General features: G+C 52.5%; 2 protein-coding genes across 3 annotated transcripts; one reads left to right on the plus strand and one right to left on the minus strand.

Annotated features, from left to right (window-relative positions):
* Positions 1–5,096: 5,096 nt before the first annotated feature.
* Positions 5,097–8,163, minus strand: TRIR (telomerase RNA component interacting RNase). Of its 2 annotated transcripts, XM_066271569.1 has the most exons (3): positions 7,757–8,150; positions 5,816–5,893; positions 5,097–5,524 (listed from the first exon to the last, which is right to left on the minus strand). In XM_066271569.1, the coding sequence occupies exons 1-3, from the start codon at positions 8,090–8,092 to the stop codon at positions 5,417–5,419; spliced, it is 522 nt and encodes a 173-aa protein (XP_066127666.1). In that variant the 5' UTR covers positions 8,093–8,150; the 3' UTR covers positions 5,097–5,416. The 2 variants fall into 2 exon arrangements, with proteins under 2 accessions (XP_066127666.1, XP_066127673.1); XM_066271576.1 differs by lacking the exon at positions 5,097–5,524 and having other exon boundaries at positions 5,817–5,893; positions 7,780–8,163.
* Positions 8,164–9,364: 1,201 nt separating this feature from the next.
* On the plus strand, positions 9,365–18,205 carry GET3 (guided entry of tail-anchored proteins factor 3, ATPase). The gene is made up of 7 exons (XM_066271552.1): positions 9,365–9,740; positions 10,553–10,700; positions 15,926–16,074; positions 16,155–16,305; positions 17,050–17,157; positions 17,243–17,440; positions 17,861–18,205. The coding sequence occupies exons 1-7, from the start codon at positions 9,580–9,582 to the stop codon at positions 17,990–17,992; spliced, it is 1,047 nt and encodes a 348-aa protein (XP_066127649.1). The 5' UTR covers positions 9,365–9,579; the 3' UTR covers positions 17,993–18,205.
* Positions 18,206–19,807: the final 1,602 nt, after the last annotated feature.

The following is a 19,807-nucleotide window of genomic DNA, read 5'->3' on the forward strand; positions in this document are numbered from 1 at the left end:
TCTCGGAGCCTTAATGTCCCCACTTGTCAAATGTATTTTTATGTATCCAGTTTGCTGGGCTAGAGATAATCTAAGTCAAGCATCACCAAAATTGTTCTTTTATAACATCGCATCTATCCCAAGAGGCTCGAGGCCGTCTTTTCGCTTTATTCAGCCCCTCCCTAAACCAATATTTACTGAATCAACTAGTGCTCTAATCCCAAAGAACAATCCAGCCCTGCTCAGAGACTTTTGGGGCTCGGGAGAAGCACAAGGTCAATTTCTGCCCCAGCTTGTTGGAAGGGGACAGGTTTCTCAGCCCACTTCTAGTTGGCAGTCAGTCCCAGCTCCGTTCATTCACGAAAAACAGGTACCTAAGACCTTTCTTGCCGAGCACTGGCATGAGGATTGGCTAGCGCCTAGCTCCAGTCGAACAGTCAGTTGGGTTCCCTGAAAGAGGAGTCTGCATTCACACCTCAGCTGGCTGGACTGGACAAGATACTCAAGGGACACGTGCGGAAAGCCGCCGCCTACACATGCGCAATGGCGTATGCTTGAAACTTATCTAGAACTACAAATTCCCTCCTGACTCGCGCCGGCTTACCGGCTCTGGCCGAAACTCTAAACCCCGGGATCTGGTGAGACCTGGAGGTGATGGGCGTTAAGCAAAAGGAAAAATGACGTTGAGGGGTTGGCACTGGGTACTGTGGGAGTTTTCTGACCAGGGTTGGGGGTTGCCCCCCGATAAGGGTCAGGTGGGGGGCGAGTTTGAGATGCAGGAGAAAATTTATTAGGGTTCACCTTCCTTTTAATATGTAAAGCTTCCAGCAACTCTGCGCAAGCCTCAGGGAAGGGGTCTGGGCAGAATAAAGTGGCCCCTGCTGCCTTTATGGTGCACAATATTGGGACTCACGGAAGTCTTTCTTCCACTCCCTAGCTGGTGGATTTGAGTACTGAATCGTAACTCTCCATCCCCATTTCTTAAGCATCTACTGCTTGTCAGGCGGTTTCCAAATGTAATTCTCACAACAGCTTATGTGACGGCAAACTTAACATCATCTAGAAGCTCTAGGTCAAAGAAGAAACTCAAGGAGTTGTTGCCCAACAGTGAACCTGAGATGGGAGACAAAAGCCTATCACTTTACAGTAAGTAGCCTCTCTGCCTAAGAATCTCATCACACTGCACTCGCATTTAATGGTCAGCATTTCTCAAACACAACCACCAAACACAAGGCAGTTAATTCACCCAGAAAAACAATGACAGCTGTTTGAAAAAATGGCAGAGTTAACATTGACTGTATGACCATTGCCTTTACATTAGAACCTGACTCTAGAGATGGTTTTGCATCTTGCCCCTATTTTATAGGTGAAGAACCTGAACCACAGAAAGGCTAAGTGACTTAGCCAAGATCACACAAACAGGCACCAGGGTAGTTTGACACCCAGGACTATGTGGCTCACCAAAATCTGAAAAATTTCTTTCCCCTTCAGATTTTTTTCCTTTGGCTCAGAGCTGGTGAACACCATGAAGGGAGGTGCCAGGATTCCATCAGCTCCTTCTGCCTCTTGACACTCCAGAAGAGGCTGAGCTGCTGCAAGGGTGACCTACTTGTCCTACATGTGTTTCTTTTTAAAGATCTCACCACTAGTGGTAGCTTCCAGGAAGAAGGTAGAGGTTGATCCATTGGCTACACCCTCCTCCCCCCATGCTATATCCTCAAAGCTAAAGTCACACCTGAGCCAGCTTAGCATACCCAAAGTAGGAAGGAGAGCACTTTGAGCCAACCTGGAAAATAAACCAGACAAGCTTTAATGTGTTTTAGCAGGAAATGAGTGGGTATGTCTCCTATCCCAAAATCTGCTTGCTCCCTTGTCAGGCATGGTTTCACCTTGGGGGTCTCTGCACCTGCTGTTCCTTCCATCTTGGAACACTTCTAAAGACTTTCTTCACTGCCAGTCCCATCTCCTTCAGAACTTGGAACATATGCTACCTTCTCAGGAGGCAGACCATCCCTGACCTAATTGCCATCTTTTCCAGTCTCATCTTGGTCCCCTTTTCATATTTTATTTTCTCCAGAACATATAACTATCTGATATGTCCTGTTTTGTCTCTTGTATGTTTCCCCCAACTAGAATGTTAGGTCCACTAGGACAGCAAATTTTGTCTGTTCTAGTGCTCCACCCCAAACCACAAAGGCTGGAATATGGCAGAGTCTGAAAACAGGCAGGTGCACCTCAACCCTCTCCCAGGACCACAGCCATCTGCCCTTCCTACCACTGCCCCACAGGTCCCAGTGACTACCACAATACTCCAAGCCTTGGTCCTCCTCTAATGGAAGGGGACAGGAATCTGACCCTGGGATAGGCTGGAGTGCTGAGCTGCTCAGCATTCAGGCTGGGGAAGGCCTGAAAAGTGGCACCATGTCAAGGGACCCAGGTTTATTAGGTTTGAAAAGGGGTTGGAAGGCAAGGACTCTGAAAATATTCCAGCTCCACCTGACCTGTGGTGGCGCTGTGGATAAAGAGTCAACCTGGAATGCTGAGGTCGCCAGTTTGAAACCCCAGGCCTTCTTGGTCAAGGCACATACAAGAAGCAATTACTACAAGTTGACGCTTCCCGCTCCCCACCTCTCAAATTAATACAAATCTAAAATAAATAAAAGTCAGACTTCCTTTAGAACAGTAGTCCCCAACCTTTTTTGGGCCACGGACTGGTTTAATGTCAGAAAATATATTCACAGACCAGCCTTTAGGGTGGGACGGATAAATGTATCACGTGACCGAGACAAGCGTCAAGAGTGAGTCTTAGACGGATGTAACAAAGGGAATCTGGTCCTTTTTTAAAAATAAAACATCGTTCAGACTTAAATATAAATAAAACAGAAATAATGTAAGTTATTTATTCTTTCTCTGTGGACTGGTACCAAATGGCCCATGGACCGGTACCGGTCCGCGGCCCAGGGGTTGGGGACCACTGCTTTAGAACACCGTCCCAACATGTCTAGTCATGTCTGCAAGGTGGGACAAACATGTCCATGTGCTGCTTCTCCTGTGTTCCTTTTCCTGTGTGCTCCTTCTGAGTTTATATACAGCCAGGCAGGGTTAATCCCAGCCTCCCTGGAATCCAGACCCTAACCCTCCTCATCTACTGAGCTGCCAATAGACTAGTAACTCTGCTCCCCCGATCATGGCCTAGGCTCCCGTCTCCCAGTTTCTACCCCAGCCTCACATCAGCCAGGCAATTTAAAACACGCCTGACCTGTGGTGGCGCAGTGGATAAAACATTGACCTGGAACGCTGAGGTCTCCAGTTTGAAACCCTGAGCTTGCCTGGTCAAGGCACATTTGGGAGTTGATGCTTCCTGCTCCTCCCCCCCTTCTCTCTTGGCCCTGGCCAGTTGGTTCAGTGGTAAAGCATCGGCCTGGTGTGCAGGAGTCCCGGGTTAGATTCCCAGCCAGGGCACACCGGAGAAGTGCCCATCTGCTTCTCCACCCCTCCCCCTCTCCTTCCTCTCTGTCTCTCTCTTCCCCTCCCACAGCCAAGGCTCTATTGGAGCAAAGTTGGCCTGGGCGCTGAGGATGGCTTTGTGGCCTCTGCCTCAGGCGCTAGAATGGCTCTGGGTGCAACAGAGCGACTCCCCAGATGGGCAGAGCATTGCCACCTGGTGGGCATGCCCAGTGGATCCCGGTCAGGCGCATGTGGGAGTCTGACTGCCTCCCCATTTCCAACTTCAGAAAAATGCAAAATAAATTAAATAAAAAAAAACACAGTGTTGTCCCTTGGCGCAAAATCCCCAGTCTTCTTCACAGTAAAAATGAAGTCCCACCTGACCAGGAGGTGGCGCAGTGGATAGTGTCAGGCTGGGATGAAGAGGACCCAGGTTCAAAACCCCAAGGTTGCCGGCTTGAGTAGGGGCCACTCGCTCTGCTGTAGCCCTTCAGTCAAGGCACATAGAAAGCAATCAACGAATAACTAAGGAGGTGCAAAGAATTGATGCTTCTCATCTCTCTCCCTTCCTGTCTGTCTGTCCCTATCTGTCCCTCTCTCTGTCTTTAACACCAGAAGAAAAAAAAAAGAATGAAATTCCAAGTTGCCACCCTAATACATAAGGCTCTGTATGTAATCCACCCACCCTCCTCAGTCACCTGGCTCTAGTCATACCAGCCTCCTCAGAGCTCTCCATGAGGGCCAGGCACTTGCCTGCCCATCTTTACACTGGCTATTTCCTCCACCTGGAACTTGTTTCCTCACCTGAGGCCCCTGATCAGATGCCAATGAAAATGGACACCCGCCCTGGCCGGTTGGCTCAACGGTAGAGCGTCGGCCTAGCGTGCGGAGGACCGGGTTCAATTCCCGGCCAGGGCACACAGGAGAAGCGCCCATTTGCTTCTCCACCCCTCCGCCACGCTTTCCTCTCTGTCTCTCTCTTCCCCTCCCGCAGCCAAGGCTCCATTGGAGCAAAGATGGCCCGGGCGCTGGGGATGGCTCTGTGGCCACTGCCTCAGGCGCTAGAGTAGCTCTGGTCGCAACATGGCGACGCCCCGGAGGGGCAGAGCATCGCCCCCTGGTGGGCAGAGCGTGGCCCCATAGTGGGCGTGCCGGGTGGATCCCGGTCGGGCGCATGCGGGAGTCTGTCTGACTGTCTCTCCCTGTTTCCAGCTTCAGAAAAAAAAAAAAAAAAAAAAAAAAAAAAAGAAAGAAAATGGACACCCTCCCTCTCTACCCTGTACTTCTTCACAGGCACCTCCTAAAATGGATTTCCCTTTTTGTTTCCTCCTAGGGGGGATCTATTCTGTTCATTGCTGTGGCCCCAGGGCAAAGCCCAGGCACATAGTAGATGCTTGGTATCTGCCAAAATACAGCTTTGGCTTAGCCAAATGGGACTGTGAAGAGACCCTGAACATGAGGAACAACAGTGGGGGTCCAGTCAGGGGTGGGGAGAAATGGCTCCTGGGGAAAAGTCCAGGCCTACTGATGAGGCACCCCCCCCATGCCTCCAAAGGCCCCGCCCACCTCTACCCCCAACCCCAGTCACCAGGCCAGCTCCAGGTTTTGGTGAGGGCAGTGGGGGAGGATTTAGGTTAGAAGGATCAAAGAAGGCAAACCAAGCACACAGCTCCAGCACTAAGTCAAGGTCTTTACTTCTCAGAAGTGATGGCTAAGGAGAAGAGGAAGGGGAGGGTGAGAGGAAAACAGAAAAAGCCAGAGAGAGAGAAGAGGTGGGGAGAGAGGGGACAGTAAACCACTGTTCTATGAAGTCTCAGGAGGCAAGTGCTCAAGGTAAAAAAGAGTCCTGGAGGATCATCCGCGGCTGCTGGAAGCATCTCGATTTCCTTCTGTGTTTAAGTCCTTGGGGGGAAAGGCTGCTGCCGCTGCCGCATTAAATAGTTATGTACATCGCAGAGTCCCAGGCCATGGGCAGGCAGGGGAAGGCGGGTCATTTCACCAAGGGCCGAGTTTTATCATCATCACCACACTGGTGGGCTTTGTACTTTTTCACCTCTGCCATGTACTTGGCCCACGCATCACCTTTACTTGTTAATACCTGTGGGAGGGGGTACAGGGGCACACAGGGGGGTTGGGAAGGGGATGCCAGGAAGGCCAGGAACCAGGGTCAGGGCTGTCCTGAGACAGTTGATCCACCCCCCAGCATCACCACCCCAGAGGTCCTGGATTTGAGGTAAAGACATTCAGACAGAGTCAAGTTATCTGGGGGATTGTTGAAAGCCCTCCTCCCAAACCCAGTACCCCCACCCAGGCCCAGATGCTAGACAAGAAGGAACAGGGCTGGTTAGCCAGGTGCTGAGGCTGGAAAAAAAAGGCCTGGCCTGCTCACCTCATCCTCCGTCTTCTGCTTCTTGGCTACTATTCCCGTCTTGAGGGCTAGTTTGTTCCCGCCTCTGCGCTTGCCCACCTGGGTGAAGGGACAGAAGACTGCAACGGTTACAGGAGCCGGGCCCGCCCTTGGCGGTGCTGAGGCCCACTACACCTTCCTAGCCCGGCCCGGTGGCCCGTCCCGACGCCGCGCCCAGCTCCGCCAGCCGGCCAACCTGCGCAGCAATCAGAGAGGAGCACACGCAACTCTTAGCGCCTGCCCTGGGCCCATGATACCCAGGCAGTCCTGGGTCCCCAGGCTGCCCTCCCAGGGAGCAAGAAGAACCCCCACATCAGTGGGTATGGGCTTTGTCCTCACTTTCCAAACTGAAGCCTCGCCCTCCCCTAGCAGTGACAAAGCAGGCAGCAACAGCTCCTTTTATTAAGCACTTACTATATGCCAAACCCTGTGGCAAGTGCTTTGCATGGATCATCTCCTTTCACTTTCACAGTTACAACTATCCCATTTTCTACATGAGGAAACATCTCTGAAAAGGAAATGTCTATACTCTCGGTCATGCTGGCAGCAAACCATGGAACTGAATTCAGGGTCAGGTGGGTTCAAGCCACAGAGCAGCATCCTTAACAACCAAGCAACACTGTGTTCCCTGCATCTAACCTAGGCTGGCCTCTTTAAGGGTGCTCCCACAACAGCCCTTCAATGAATAAATGAAAAGCGCAGTGACAACTATTGCTGCTACTCTTGTTTAAGGAGGAACACTTTTCTCCCACAGTTCACACAGCAACCCAGTTCCTGACACTTCCCCTTCTTCAAACAGTAGTTTCACTCTGGATTTTTGTCCTGGTCCTCCATCTTCTCCCATTGATTGATGGTTTCATGTGCCCCATGGACTGCAAGAGGCTTAATAAGCATCATCCCACCCCCACCCCTCAACTAGGCATTAAGTGACCCATTTTTGGTGGATGAAGGAACTTAACCCCAAGTCTATTCTTCTCAAGTCAACATTTTTTTCTCCACACCACAGGAGCTTGATCTCAACACCAGAGACAGAGCAAGCTCAGAGATAAAAATCAGTACAGACGCCATTTATTTAGCCTAAAAGTTCTCAACCTCACACTAATGACTTGTAGCTAGATCATTCTTTTCTAGAGAATTGGGGGTTGGGGTGCAAGGAGAGCTGTCCTGTGCATTGTAGAGTGTTAAGCAACATCGCTGGTCCCTACTCAGATGTCAAGAGCACCCCTCCCTCAATTGTAATAACCAAAAATGTCTCCAGACTTCGCTAAGTGGGAAGAGTATTCCCAATTGAGAATGACTGGTTTTGGCCTTTCTATAGGACAGACCCCATGCCAACCATTTTTCCAGGATGACCTCACTGAACTCTAACATCGGAAAATGAGATGCTGTCCATTTATCCAAATAAAAAAATTTAAGGTAAGCCACACCAGATGCTACTAAATTAGCGATCTTGTCTATCATGTTCACCAGGGCATATTCAACACCTAGCACAATGCCCAGCAGAAGATAAGGTGGACAGTGAACAAATGAGACTCAAAGAAGCCAAGCAAGTTTCCTAATTACAGAACGAGCGGTTTGAGTCTCTAATCTACACATCTTAGGCTCCAGATTTGAACTTTATCCCCTTCCGAAGAGTGGTAGGTGGTCCCAGTATCCACAGTTCTGGAACCACTCAAACAGGTATCTTGGTATCCTGGTTTCCCCATGCCCGGCTCCCGGTTCTCGCGGGCAGGCTACTAGGGTCCCCAACATTCGCCCCCAAACCTCTCTAGTCAGGAATCCAGATTCATCTTGAGAGGGTGACCTGGTTGTTCCCCTCATCGGGGCCGGAGGATAGACCTGGATCCCGATCCCCTTTCTCGGGCCCGATTACCCCAGCCAAGGAAGGCCCTGGCGCCCACCCCCACCCCCGTGGCTCCTTACGAAGCTGAGTGTGGGGCCAGGGCCGCCCTTCCTCTTCGGATCCCCAGGACCCGCGGCGGCAGCGGTAGCTGGCTGATCTGGTCGCGGCGGGCCCGGGGGCGGCTCCTCCTGCCGCTGCCGCTGCTCCTCCTCCATCTTCCGCTTGAACAGCTCGAGGAAGCTGCCGTCGTTGGCGAACAAGTTCACGCCACCTGACACTGGGCTCGACATTTCCTCGTCACCGCTCTCGGGTGATGTCCCAGGCCCCGATTCAGCCCATCGGCTCCCGCCGCCGCTCGCCGCGGTGCCCGGTGCCTCCCGGCCCGGAGGCTCCGCCCGTCTCCCTCGGGCAGCCATTTTGTCACCAAGATCCGCGCAAAGGCCTCCGGGAAAGCCTCTCCGGCCCGCGCTTGGCGCCCGACTTGTCAGTCCCGGGCAATGCATGCCGGGAAGGGCTGTCCGGCCTGCAAGCGTCCGCAGTAGGGGCGGGACCCGAGGGGTGGGACAAAGGAGGGGTTAAAACGGCGCGGTGTACCCAAGTCCTCTGCCCCGCGAGATCCAGCTAGACTTGGACGTGAGTTACGCAGACATGGTCTCCCCGGACTATTGTCTAGGGCTGCAGCTGGCTCTGCAGAGTGAGGTTCCCGCTTGGGACTGGGGGCGCATAGCTTTCTGGGGCTAGAATCCCCTTCTTGGCACCAGACATAATCTCATTTGGAGAGGAATCCCCTTTGAGACTGTGTGCTTAGCTGACACCTTGCAACATAGGTCCCTAACTAGATCTAGAGAGCATAGCTATCCTGGATCCCCGGACTACAAATGAGGGTGTTCTGGGTTGGATACCTGTCTCTGGGATGGCGCTCTCATTTGGAAATGGGGACACAGCCCTGTGGAGCTGGGGTTCAGGGTATTATTTTATGAGCTAGAATGCCCACATGAAGCCAGAAGTATTTATTTTTCTTTCTTTTCTTTCTTGTTTTCTTCTAGGCCAGGGCTATTTTTCTAAACTAGGGTCTCCCAGCTTAAAGAATGTCCGCAAAAAGCCTGGGACTCAGCTAGTATTCCTGCCAGTGCAGAAGTTCAAACAGGGAATTCGCTGAACTGGAGTCTCCCCTTCCACAGGAAGCAAACTGCAAGGAAGTTTTCCGGAATAGGGTTCTTACCAAGACAAGGAGGCATTTGCAGGTGTGATTTCTGCCCTGGTGTGCAGAGCATGGGTATTCAGGGAGCACCGAACAAGAATCTACGGACCTTGTGTACCACTGGAGTCAGTTCTCCCTCTAACCCTCTCACAGGCCCAGGATCTGACTTCAGCTAACTAATCAGTTCGTCTGTGATTGGTTTGCATTAGAAGCCAGATGTCACACGGAGAAAACGGACCTGAGACAATGCTGGGACCCAATCTGGATATAGGGGGAACGAGGTTGAACCTACGGACTCAGGCCAAGGCGGACCTGGGATCTAACTTAAGGACAGGGCATGGACGGGGTGTTTGACTGGTTGCTAAGGAGAAGAGGCTACCGGGACCTGCGAGTGATTGGTGAAAGTAATAAAAGATGTAGCCAGTGAAAAGAGGGCTGCGAGACTTATGGTCCAATCAGTAAAGGGGAGTATTCTGGAACGTACCATATGTTAATTAGGAAGGGAGCGTCTTTGGGAAAACAGTCGGGAAATCGACGAGGTAAACCCTGGAAATGGAAGATATGGCTTCTGTTGGCGCCTAAAAGTCAGGCTATGAAGAAACTAGCTCGGGATGCTAGCCCTGATGGAGAGAGGGCAAAGAATATTTCTCTGTAGGCGCTTTGCGTGGTACGCTCCGCTTGGTCACGTGAGCCGGTTCTAAGATGGCGGCAGGGGTGGCCGGGTGGGGGGTTGAGACAGAGGAGTTCGAGGATGCACCCGATGTGGAGCCGCTGGAACCTACGCTTAGCAACATCATCGAGCAGCGTAGCCTTAAGTGGATCTTCGTTGGGGGCAAGGGTGGAGTTGGCAAGACCACTTGCAGGTAAGAAGGCTGCGGCGGAGACCGGGAAGACCGGTAGGATGTACCACTGGGAGAAGGGGAGGCCAGGGGCCGGTTCTTCCACCTAGAGCTGGACACTTGGATTGGGCCGGGGTCTTCCGCGTTGCGCTCTCTACCAGTTACCGGGAGCAAATGGAAGATACCTCCTGAATGCAGGCCTGGCACCCTCTGAGTTGGACCATTTCCGCTGGAGCTCAAGGGCCGAACTACATTGAACCCAGCGCATGGGGGCCGGGAGAACACTTAGATGTCCAAATCAGCTGGACTATACCAGAGCGAGCTCAGAGTAGGGAGAGGGGCTCCGGAGCAAACTCTTAGTCTGGTGAACCTTGTTAGTTCGTACCCACTGGCGGGGGTGTGGTGGGGGGGCGGCACGTGATGAGACTCTTTCAGTCTGCCTGTTGGACAGGGAGTCATCCCTGGGGCAAATTATCCTGGACGAGTGGACCGAACCATCCTGAGTTTAGCAGGAGGTTCTAAGGACTCCTTAGCTTAGCCTTGAGGGGATGCAAGGGACCCCTTAACTATGTTGGCTGGACAGCTGGAGCATACTGCTCTGTGTCTGCAGAGAAGAAGCAGGTGTCAAGTCAGACTGAACCTCACAACTCTAGCCAACTAGAAGGGTCATAGGTGAGGTCTGAGAGGGTCCCTTTGCAGGGATTGAGACTTGTTCTCACAATTACTCATATTCTCAAAACCCCTGCTTCTGAACCCCTCATCTCCCCCATGCAGACAGACCTAGGGAGTAGAGCCTGACCCCTTACTCCCTGCCTTTTGACCTTTTCCTTGCCCAGCTGCAGCCTAGCAGTCCAGCTATCCAAAGGACGGGAGAGTGTTCTGATCATCTCCACGGACCCAGCCCACAACATCTCTGATGCATTTGACCAGAAGTTCTCCAAGGTACCCACCAAGGTCAAAGGCTATGACAACCTCTTTGCCATGGTGAGTAGAGCAAGTCTCAGCTCTCAAGTCTGGCAAAGGCCCGTTCAGGCCTTTCCTGAGAACACCTACCATCAACTACAATGTCTTGCCCAGTTTACATTCTTTGTTTCTCTGGTTTTACCCATTCTTCAACATACCCACAGCAAAACAATTGAGGAATGCTTGTGGAGCAAAAAGGAAGGCAGAATAACCAAAGTTTAGTGAGCAAGGGGAGAGAGACATCAGAAAAGTCCATCAGAGCCACATGGTGTAGGACCTTGTAGGCCTCTTGGAGCAATTTAGCTTTGATTCCAAGTGTAATAAGAAGCTGTTCGGCCTGACCAGGCGGTGGCGCAGTGGATAGAGCGTTGGACTGGGATGCAGAGGGCCCAGGTTCGAGACCCCGAGATTGCCAACTTGAGCGCGAGCTCATCTGGTTTGAGCAAAAGCCCACCAGCTTGAACCCAAGGTCGCTGGCTCCAGCAAGGGGTTACTCGGTCTGCTGAAGGCCTGCAGTCAAGGCACATATGAGAAAGCAGTCAATGAACAACTAAGGTGTTGCAACGGGCTTGCCTGGTCAGGGCACATACAGGAAACAACTACTACGAATAGATGCTTCCTGCTTCTCCCCTCTCTTTCCCACTCTTCCTATCTTTTTCTCTCTCCAAAAATCAATAAAAATAAAATAAAAATAATAAAAAAAAAGAAAAGTAGCCTGTGGCTGCCATGGGGAGGATAGATTGTAAGTTGAAGCTGGAAGTAAAGAGACTAACAAGAAGCCTGGGACAGTGACCAGGCAAGAGATTATGGCAGCCAGTCCTAAGGTGGAGGCAAAATGTTGAGGGAGAAATGGCAAGATTTGGGATGTCTCTTGAGAGTAAAGTTATGCAACTGATTGGTTGTAATGGGTGAAGAAAAGAAATGAAATAAGTACATCTCTTAGTTGGCTCCTGAGCAGCTGGGATGGGGAAGACTAGAAGAGGAACAGGTTAAGAAGGGGCAAGTCAGGAATTCCATTTTGACCATAATGAATCCAAGGTACCCACTGAATGTCCAAGTGAGGACATAAGGACAGTAGCTTAGCTGTGTGAGCTTGGAACTCAGAGGAAATTGACATTGATTTGGAATTGTAGGAGATTGGTGTTTAAAGCTGTGTGAGCCCTGGCCAGTTGGCTCAGCGGTAGAGCGTCGGCCTGGCGTGCAGGGGACCCGGGTTCGATTCCCGGCCAGGGCACATAGGAGAAGCGCCCATTTGCTTCTCCACCCCTCCACCCCTCCTTCCTTTCTGTCTCTCTCTTCCCCTCCCGCAGCCAAGGCTCCATTGGAGCAAAGATGGCCCGGGCGCTGGGGATGGCTCCTTGGCCTCTGCCCCAGGCGCTAGAGTGGCTCTGGTCGCGGCAGAGCGACGCCCGGGAGGGGCAGAGCTTCGCCCCCTGGTGGGCAGAGCGTCGCCCCTGGTGGGCGTGCCGGGTGAATCCCTGTCACACGCATGCGGGAGTCTGTCTACTGTCTCTCCACGTTTCCAGCTTCAGAAAAATACAAAAAAAAAGGCTGTGTGAGCCTGAGCAGTGGTGGTGCAAGTGGATAGAGCACCCCAGTTTGAAACCCAGGATCACTGGCTCTGACTCCGAGGTCACTGGCTTGAGCCCAAGGTTTGATCCCTGGTCAAGGAATGCACAAGAAGTAATCAATACACAACTAAGTGGAGCAGCGAGTTAATGCTTTTCTTTCTTTCTCTCTCCCTCATCCCCTCTCTTTCTCTCTTTCACTCTCTCAAAAAGAAAAAAAAATTTTTTTTGTATTTTTCTGAAGTTGGAAACGGGGAGGCAGTCAGACATACTCCCACATGTGCCCGACGGGGATCCACCCAGCATGCCCACCAGGGGGCAATGCTCTGCCCATCTGGGGCATTGCTCTGTTGCAACCAGAGCCATCTAGCACCTGAGGCAGAGGCCATGGAGCCATCCTCAGCACCTGGGCCAACTTTGCTTCAATGGAGCCTTGGCTGCGGGAGGAGAAGAGAGAGACAGAGAGGAAGGAGAGGGGGAGGGGTGGAGAAGCAGATGGGCGCTTCTCCTGTGTGCCCTGGCTGGGAATCGAACCTGGGACTCCTGCACGCCAGGCCGACGCTCTACCGCTGAGCCAACCGGCCAGGGCCAAAAAAAATTATTATTTTTTTTTTAATTGGGGTTGGGCCTTGAGGTACTGCAAACCGGTGTAAAAGCCAATAGTAGGTGGAGAATGGCCTGACGGGGGAGGGACTTAACACAGTGGAGAAGGGAAGGGCCCCTGACCAGCAGGGGAGGAGAAAGAGAATGGTAGTGGTGAATAAGAAACAGGTTTTTGCAAAGGGAGGGGAGGGGGCTCTCAGAGGGAAGAGACCCGAGCACAAAAGAGGTCTGCAGAGGGACCAGAGAAGTCCCAAGAGAGGGGCACTGCCGGGCGTCAGACAGGAGGTAAAGAGAGTTGGGAGTCCTCAGAGAAGGAAAGATCAGGAGTGGAGGTTTTAGGTGAGGTTTCTCTGGCCAGAAAAAGGCCTGCGCAGTGGAACAGGTGGCACAGAGATTAAGGACAGGTGCATGAATAACTAGAAGCCATGTATGTAAGAGATCTCCAGTCAGTTCCCAGCTTTTTTGGCGATAGTTAAATTGGTGAGAGTGTTAACACCGAAAGTCCCTTCAGGAGGCTAATTCAGTGGGTTCTGTGGCCTGGCCACAGCAGAGAAGAACAGTTTCTTCTTCTTTAAGGAGGGAGATTCCTGTGCCCCCATGGCCACCCTCAGTCCTCGGAGTGGTCAGATTTGAGTATTAGCGTCCTAAAACTCAAGGTCCAGCCACGGACGGAAAAGGTAAAGTGGATGTGCTCTGGACGTCTCCACAGCACGGACGAAAAAGACTTCCCTGACGTAGCTACGGTTTTGGACAGGGAATCTCGGAGGAAAGAACTGAGGGGAGGCTGGAGGCAGGGGACTTACCGCACCGTGCACCGAAGTGGGTGGAAGGTCGGAGATCCTGGTTCTTTCTCGGAGGGGACGGGGAGAGGAGCAGTCCTTGCAGACTTCTAACTCCTCCCGGGTTTTCGGCACCAAAATGTAAGGTATTTTTCCCTGCTGAGAAGGAAGGAAGGGGCTGGAGCCACCAAGTGTGGAATAACAAAAGGCTTTATTGAGTACAGCGCATCCCGCCCAGCAAGGTTCCCTGGCCCCAAGGTAAGATGGAGGCCAAGGAAGTCGCCCCCCCCCAAATTTTTTTTTTTTTTAATTTATTTTAATTTTATTTTTTTACAGCGACAGAGAGAGAGTCAGAGAGAGGGATAGACAGACAGGAACGGAGAGAGATGAGAAGCATCAATCATCAGTTTTTCGTTGGGACTCCTTAGTCGTTCATTGATTGCTTTCTCACATGTGCCTTGACTGCGGGCCTTCAGCAGACTGAGTAACCCCTTGCTCAAGTCAGTGACCTTGGGTCCAAGCTGGTGAGCTTTTTTTTTTTTTTGGCACAAGCCAGATGAGCCCGCGCTCAGGCTGGTGACCTTGGGGTCTCGAACCTGGGTCCTTCTGCATCCCAGTCCGACGCTCTATTCACTGCGCCACCGCCTGGTCAGGCCCCCCCCAAAATTTTTTTAATTAAAGTATTTTAAATGTGAGACAACAGAGAAGCCCAGAAACAACCTGAAGGCATATCAGCATTTAGGGTCCAGTAGTGAAGGTGGCTGAGAAGGAGCCACCAGAGAGGTAGGAGGAGAGCCAGAGGGTATGGGCTCCTGAGCTGCAGGAGGACAAAGGAATTAGGCAGAAAGAGATTGTTCACTCTAGCAGGCACATCTGTTTATAGAGAAACCACCCTGGGAGTGGAGGCAAACGCCTGCCTGGAGTAGGTGAGCTGAGGAAGCGGAGACAGTGATTGCCATGATGGGGGCTAAGAAATGGGGCCATCGCTGGAGGGAGACAGAGCGGGATTAAGGAGGGCTTTTTTTTTTAAGAAAAGAGATATTAGACCACATTTGTTTCCTGAGGCAAATGCTCCAACAGGGAGGGAAAAGTGATATTGCAGGAGGAAGTGAGGATGCCAGCAGAGGGCTGTCCTTGAGTGGAGTGAGCTCCATCCAGTGCACAGACTCATGATTTGGACTCCTCCAGTGCCAGGAATGCGGGGGGGGGGGGGGTACGGATGTTGACAGCCTTTGTGGCTTTTCGTTCTGTTTGAGACCCAGGTGAGGCACGGGTCTCAGCAGAGAGCAAGGAGCAAATAGAATAGCAGGGGTTGAGGAGGGATAAGATGTGACATAAACACGCCCAAGATTGAACTGTGTGGCTGTCAAGTGCCCATTGGAGTTTATGATTAGGAATGGGGAGCAATGACCTGTGGTGGCACAGTGGATAAAGCCTTGACCTGGAATGCTGAGGTCGCCGGTTTGAAACCCTGGGCTTGCCTGGTCAAGGCACATATGGGAGCTGATGCTTCCTTCTCCTCCCTACCTTCTCTCTCTCTTCTCTGAAATGAATAAATAAAATAAAAATAATTAAAAAAAAAAAGAACAGCCTGACCTGTGGTGGCGCAGTGGATAAAGCGTCGACCTGGAAATGCTGAGGTCACCAGTTCAAAACCCTGGGCTTGCCTGGTCAAGGCACATATGGGAGTTGATGCTTCCAGCTCCTCCCCCCTGTCTCTCTCTCTCTCTCTCTCTCTCTCTCTCTCTCTCTCTCTCCCCCCCCCCCTCCCCCTCCCTCTCTCTCTCCTCTCTTAAAATGAATAAATAAAATAAAAATTTTAAAAATTTAAAAAAAAAAACAAAAATAAATGTGATGAGTAAGCCATGCAAGGAAAGGCTGGAAGTTAAGGAGAAAGGAAGGCAGGGCAGTGGGGTGTGACTGCTCTGACAGATGAGATGGTGGGGGAAGGCTCATGCTAGAGGAATAACCAGGAAACAGTCAGGGTCCAGGTGGGGGAATAGCCAGTGAAAGCCATACAGAGGGCTTTGGCTTCCCTCTGTGGCCACTAATCACAATTTGCAATTTTCCATCTGTTTTTGAAATTGACTCTTTGTGCAATCAGGAGGCCTTAGTGACTGAGAGAGGGTCATAGAACCTTAGGGGTCTCCCCAGCCTCTTCTCTGTTGGAACCTTAAACAGAGCTGAGGTTGAAGCCCCCTATGGGCTCCTCTGGTCCTGGTGCCACCCAGGTGAGAAGACCCTGGGAGTATCAGCAGCAGCCTGAGTCTCGATCCCTTGCCCCCCCCCACCCCAGGAGATTGACCCCAGCCTTGGTGTGGCAGAGCTGCCTGATGAGTTCTTCGAGGAGGACAACATGCTAAGCATGGGCAAGAAGATGATGCAGGAAGCCATGAGCGCCTTCCCAGGCATCGACGAGGCCATGAGCTATGCAGAGGTCATGAGGTCAGGCCCAGTGGGCTGGTGCTGCCTGTGGCTGGGGTGGAAGAGGGAGCAGAGTAGGCCTGACCCTCATCTCCCCACAGGCTGGTGAAGGGCATGAACTTCTCGGTGGTGGTGTTTGACACAGCGCCCACAGGCCACACGCTGAGGCTGCTCAACTTCCCCACCATCGTGGAGCGGGGCCTAGGCCGCCTCATGCAGATCAAGAACCAGATCAGCCCCTTCATCTCACAGGCAGGCAGGGCCCGAGGGCATCCAAGTGTCCCCTGGGTGGGAGCTGGCCCCCAGTCCCCCAGAGGTGCAGTGACAAAGGCCTTTCCCACGCACAATCCCTCTGGGTCCACAGTTCCCAATGGGTGGGGTGGATCTTCATTATAGGGGAACTGTCTACCCACTCTAGGGGACGTGATGTCCCTGTCCCCATCTACTGGGTACCCCAGACAGAGCTTGAAAGCACGTATTCCAGAGCCAGGCAGCCCAGGTTCAAATGCTTTGCACTCTAATGTGACATAGCTATGTGACCTGTAGCAAATCACTTACCTCTCTGGGCCTCACTTTCCTTGTCCAATGGAGAACACTTGTTATTAGTAGTATGACAGTCATATTTATTACAGCCCAGCTCCCAGGTAGTGTGTTTAGTCCTCCTATGGGGACCTGTGCCTCAACTAGTCACATTTGTAGAGCACTTATCTGTGCCAGGCACTGTTCTGAGCATGTGACATGTCAGATCATGTAGTATACCAGCTGTTGGAGCTAAGGTCTACACATGGGTAAACTAAGCCTTTGAGAGATCAGGCCACCAGGCCACAATCCCACAGAAGAGGTAGAGATGGGATTTGACCCTGTGGTCTGCTCAAGGGCCTTTTAACCACTGGGAGGTGTCAGGAGCCATCCACCCTGGGTGTTTAACGAGCCCCCAACCCAGGAGGTCTAGCAGCCGCAGATAAACGTCAAGCCTTCCCGTGCCACCACCCCCAGATGTGCAACATGCTGGGCCTGGGCGATATGAACGCAGACCAGCTGGCCTCCAAGCTGGAGGAGACGCTGCCCGTCATCCGCTCTGTCAGCGAGCAGTTCAAGGACCCTGTGAGTCATGGTACAGGTGGACAGTGAGAGGCTCCAGGGACAGGGCCGGCACATGGGCCTCACTGTCCTCTTTCACACCCTGCAGGAGCAGACAACTTTCATCTGCGTGTGCATCGCTGAGTTCCTGTCCCTGTACGAGACGGAGCGGCTGATCCAGGAGCTGGCCAAGTGCAAGATCGACACACACAACATCATTGTCAACCAGCTCGTCTTCCCAGATCCTGAGAAACCCTGCAAGATGTGTGAGGCCCGCCACAAGATCCAGGCCAAGTACCTGGACCAGGTGTGCATGCCCACCCACCCACCCACCCACCCAGCCCTCACACCTCTGATCCTGGCAGTGGGGCCTGGCCCAGCCTCGCCACAGCACTGCCAGCCATTTACTCTATGCTTTGACTCGGCTCCATCCTGCCTCTGACCTCTACCCCAGCCTCCTGCCCTTCACCCCTACTTCAGACCCTTTTCCCTAATTTTGGCCGTGGAGGACTGTGGCTGGCCTGGCCTGGAAACCTCTGAGGAGCTGAAGGTCCAACCCCAGAATCTCTGACCTCACTGGCGCCACTCCTACCTGTGACCCCATGAAGCCTCTGACCTTGGGAGTCCCTCAGCCTAACCCTTTCAATCAACCTACATCTATGTCCCTGCCCTGCAGCCAGCCCCCTGACCACTGCCCTTTGCCCTCTGCCCCCTGCCTCGGCCATAGATGGAGGACCTGTATGAAGACTTCCACATTGTGAAGCTGCCTCTGCTGCCCCATGAGGTGCGGGGGGCGGATAAGGTCAACACCTTCTCCGCCCTCCTCCTGGAGCCCTACAAGCCGCCCAGCACCCAGTAGCACCGCTGCCAGCCCCAGCTGCTACCATTTCCACCCACCCTCCACGCCACCAGGGCAGAGTTTGCACAAAATCCCCCTATAGTATGGGGGGGAGCCACTTGGGAGGTGGAAGGCGGGGAGGGCGTCTGTTCCCCCTGGTGGAGCTGGGGAGGCTGTAACTACTCCCCCATCTCTTCCCGCCTCTTACTCCTCAATAAAATGATCTTAAACCACTGTGGGTATTGGTACGAGGGTTTGGGAGTCGGCGCCTCCACGTGCAGTTGCACAGTTTGTACATTGCACAGAGATATCATCAAAAGGGGTGCAGCACAACAGACCTAACAAAGGTGTGTTTATTATGGTGATTTTTGGAACTTGATGTCTTCAGTAAGGGGGTACTTTTTCTAGCTCTGCATGGGTAGGGGTATACTTGCCATAATCCCTGGGGTAGGAGAGAGGGGCATATACCCCCTTTCTTTGAGGCTCAGTGTGGGAACCAGGAGGTCCCGTGGAGAGCCTCAGGCTGGTGGGGAGCGGATTAGGCTGGCAGCAGCTCAGCCCTGCCTGCTGTTTGGTTTTGAAATTAGTGGGCACCCTGGGCAGAAGCTGGGCTGGCCAGACTGGGGATTAACAGTCTTTACCCCACCCACCCCCAATTCCTGCCTCTGTGGAATTGTATCAGCTTCTCCGGCACACTACAACTAGGGACAGATTAGAGGACAAGATGGCAGAGGACTCAAGCTAGAGGGACCCCTGACATCCTGTCCTAACTATAGGGCTATCTCAGAGTGGTCTCATGTTTCCTGTAGTTTGAACTTAATCCCTAAAATAGAAAATGTGGCCATTCACAGAACAAATTCACCTGACCCTGAAAGGGTCAGCACAACAGCCTGGAAGGCACCCAGCAGGCCCCCTGACCCCCTCGACTCCTCTGCCACTGCCTGGACAACCATATTCATCCCCACCTGGGAGACTCAGGACTGGGAAGGCCTCCAGTGTTTGCAGATTCCATGCCAGAGCTGGTAGGGGCTGGGGAAATGGACGAGAGGTGCCTGAGGATACACATGAGTCAGGAAGTGGTGTTCAAACTGTGCACTCCCAGGGTCTGGGTGTGTCAGGGTGTGCATGTGTGTGTAAGGAGAAGCCAGGCACAAGCCCAGACATGTGCTCAACTGGATTTCACTGGGTGTGCACAAGCTGTGCAGGCACTTTGGGGTGGCACTTGTAAACAAACACGGTGGTACAACCCACAACAAAGACCCCAGGCTCCCAGCTGAACTGCCTGGGTTCAAATCCCAGCTGTGTCATGAAAAGGCTGTCATTTGGGCCTCAGCTTCCCTACCAGATAATAGGAGTGACAAACACCAACTTCTTAAGCCTGTTTGTAAGGACTCAGTGAAATGAAATAAGTAACATTTTTACACAGCACCAGGAATTTACCTGCCAAAGAGCATTGTGTTAAAATTTGTTTCAGTTAAGCATGTGAACTAGCTTGGGCATCCTGCCCCTAGCCCAGCAGGGTGCAGCAGTCAAGTGTGGGGACACTGAGAACTGGAGGAGGGAGATGAGCACAGGAGGGGGGAAGAGGCCGGCTGCAGTGTGTATGAAAGTACATCCTAGGGAATGGGGGCCTCTGTTCAGGAATGGAGCCCAATCAACTTGAAGTCTGTCCCTTCCCCAGGGCCTGCAGCTAGCAGTGACACCCCTCATCCTCTTTTATGGGCTGTCTGGCAGCTGGACAGTGAAGGAGCACATTCGAGAGTGGCCAGCCTGGGCCAGTTCTTAATTACCCCAGGTGGGGCTGACATCTGCGAGGCTTGGAACAAGGTGTCCTGG

The sequence above is a fragment of the Saccopteryx bilineata genome, chromosome 1, assembly GCF_036850765.1.
Source record: "Saccopteryx bilineata isolate mSacBil1 chromosome 1, mSacBil1_pri_phased_curated, whole genome shotgun sequence".
Taxonomy (NCBI): Eukaryota; Metazoa; Chordata; class Mammalia; order Chiroptera; family Emballonuridae; genus Saccopteryx; species Saccopteryx bilineata.